Source organism: Limulus polyphemus, unplaced genomic scaffold, assembly GCF_000517525.1.
Source record: "Limulus polyphemus unplaced genomic scaffold, Limulus_polyphemus-2.1.2 Scaffold2579, whole genome shotgun sequence".
NCBI lineage: Eukaryota > Metazoa > Arthropoda > Merostomata > Xiphosura > Limulidae > Limulus > Limulus polyphemus.
Window position 1 is genome coordinate 58,270 of NW_013668189.1, and position 2,067 is coordinate 60,336.

Here is a 2,067-nt window from a genome sequence, read left to right on the forward strand (position 1 = left end):
GAAACCCGGTTTCTAGCGTTGTAAGTCCGCAGACATACCGCTATGCCACTGGGGGCGAATCAATTATAGAACATTTATTCAGAGGATGGAACGACATCTTATGAGGGCAACATTTTTGTAAAGAAGTAAAAGTTAGATCTGGTGGGATTCTAACCTGTGACCCGGGTCTATTTAAATAATACATGTTTTATCCAACTGAGTTACCAGCTGTTGAAAACCATCTTTCAGTTTTCACCTCACTGGTTGTTCAGGGAGAAAACTGGAAGAACTGCTAAGCCATGTTTGTTAGCTTGTAAAGCTCAAACTCTGTTCACCACCACCCCAATTCCGTTGGAAATGCTGACTTTTTTAAGTGGTTTTAATAAAGAAAATGCATGGGATCAAAAACGTTTATAAATCATAATTACATAATCATTGGATTCCTTTTGTAATAAACGTTTCCTTTTGTTGGAAATACAGAAAATTCACACTGCGGAAATTACAGTTGAGAAAATGATGTTAAATTTAAAACGTTTCGTTAGTCACAAAAACGTGTACACAAATCATATAAGAATCTAAAAAAACACACACATATAATTAAGATATGCGCCTTCTCATTATGTTTACGTCATCACTTTTCTTGGTCTTCACAACGATAATTGAACAACTTTTATTTCATATGAATTAATCTGTTTTCGAATTTTGAGAGTTGAAAAGTTTCCATTAAAGAACATGAGAGGCCTATCGAGACAGCTCGATAATATCTGCATTCAAGTTTTAATAATTACCTTGAGAAAATTTAATTTCTGTATAATTATATCTTTATCTTATTATTATTTTCTTGTTTAATACCAACATACATTTGGTAACCTCGTAACAATGTCTGATTAGGGTATTAAATCCGAGTTACTCACAACAGGGGAGCTTGGTGGAACAATGCCAGGATATCCTGCTGGTGAAAAACTGCTCGTCACATTCCCTGAATTTCCTCCAGAGGTCACCACTGAGCCCGGAGAAGAGCCCTGACCACTGTTAACTGGGGAAATATTACCGGAAAGTCCAGGTCCTAAATAATTCACAAAACAGGACTAATTAACGATATATTTCTTTATTAACAGAAATTTATAAAAATATAGCAGACATTTTTTTAAGATACAGTAAAAATTTTAACCACCACTTTTTTTTTTTGTATTATTATACAAACTACTGTATTTCGTCCATAATGGCCAAGCATGACCTGATAGTTAGCGCGCGAAAGTCCAAGGCTTGATTCTGTGATATGTTACTGAACATGTTCCACATTTTCAGCCGTGGGCGCATTATAGAAGCGACTATCAATCCCGATACTCAATTAAGTACAACTACATAGGCGGCAGTTGCTTCTGACTAGTCGCCTTCACTCTGGTCAGCAGTTCTAAATTAGAACAGCTACACCTGAATTGAGATCTCTGTGTCGCCTAAGTTGTTATTCAAGTTGAAAATAACAAATACCAAAATCAGTTAAAAAAAAACATCGCACAAGTTTTTGTCTCGCCTTATTTTCTGATTTCAATGGTTATGTGGTTATCTTTGAGCTAGCACTGATAACAGATTTGGTAGCACTGAAATGTGTTATATTTCCATAACATAATATTAAGTTTCTCAAAACGTTTCCTATACAATATCTCTAAGTCCGATCCCTATATTTTAAACGTATCAGTTACTAGACATTAGTTTAGTCTACACAAATTTTGTATATGATACACACAGTCAGGAAGCTAGACCACATGAGTGTCCTTGTTGACACTTGAAGTTAGAAAAAAACGTGCAACCAATCTACTACTAATGTAAGCTGCTATTAAATTACATCGCATCGATATTTCTGTTCTTCAAGGATAACTGGGAGAAACCAACGATCACTACCATATTCAGTGATTACTGTGTTTGTCTTCGTTTTGGACGCCCCCCAGCGGCATGTCTGCGGACTTACAACGTTAGAAACCGGGTTTCGATACCCTCTGTTCTTCAAGGATAACCGGGAGAAACCAACGATCACTACCATATTCAGTGATTACTGTGTTTGTCTTCGTTTTGGACGCCCCCCAGCGG

General features: G+C 36.5%; 1 protein-coding gene across 3 annotated transcripts in view; it reads right to left on the reverse strand.

The window, feature by feature from the left end:
* LOC106467346 (retinoic acid receptor RXR-alpha-like) overlaps positions 1-2,067 on the reverse strand; it is a 43,203-nt gene that overhangs the window by 32,354 nt on the left and 8,782 nt on the right. For 2 of the 3 annotated variants that reach the window (XM_022395505.1, XM_022395504.1), the window contains exon 2: positions 894-1,045. The exons of the other annotated variant lie outside the window; for it this stretch is intronic. In XM_022395505.1, coding sequence (XP_022251213.1) covers positions 894-1,045 — 152 coding nt within the window. The remainder of the gene's footprint in view (positions 1-893; positions 1,046-2,067) is intronic. 3 annotated transcript variants of the gene reach the window in all.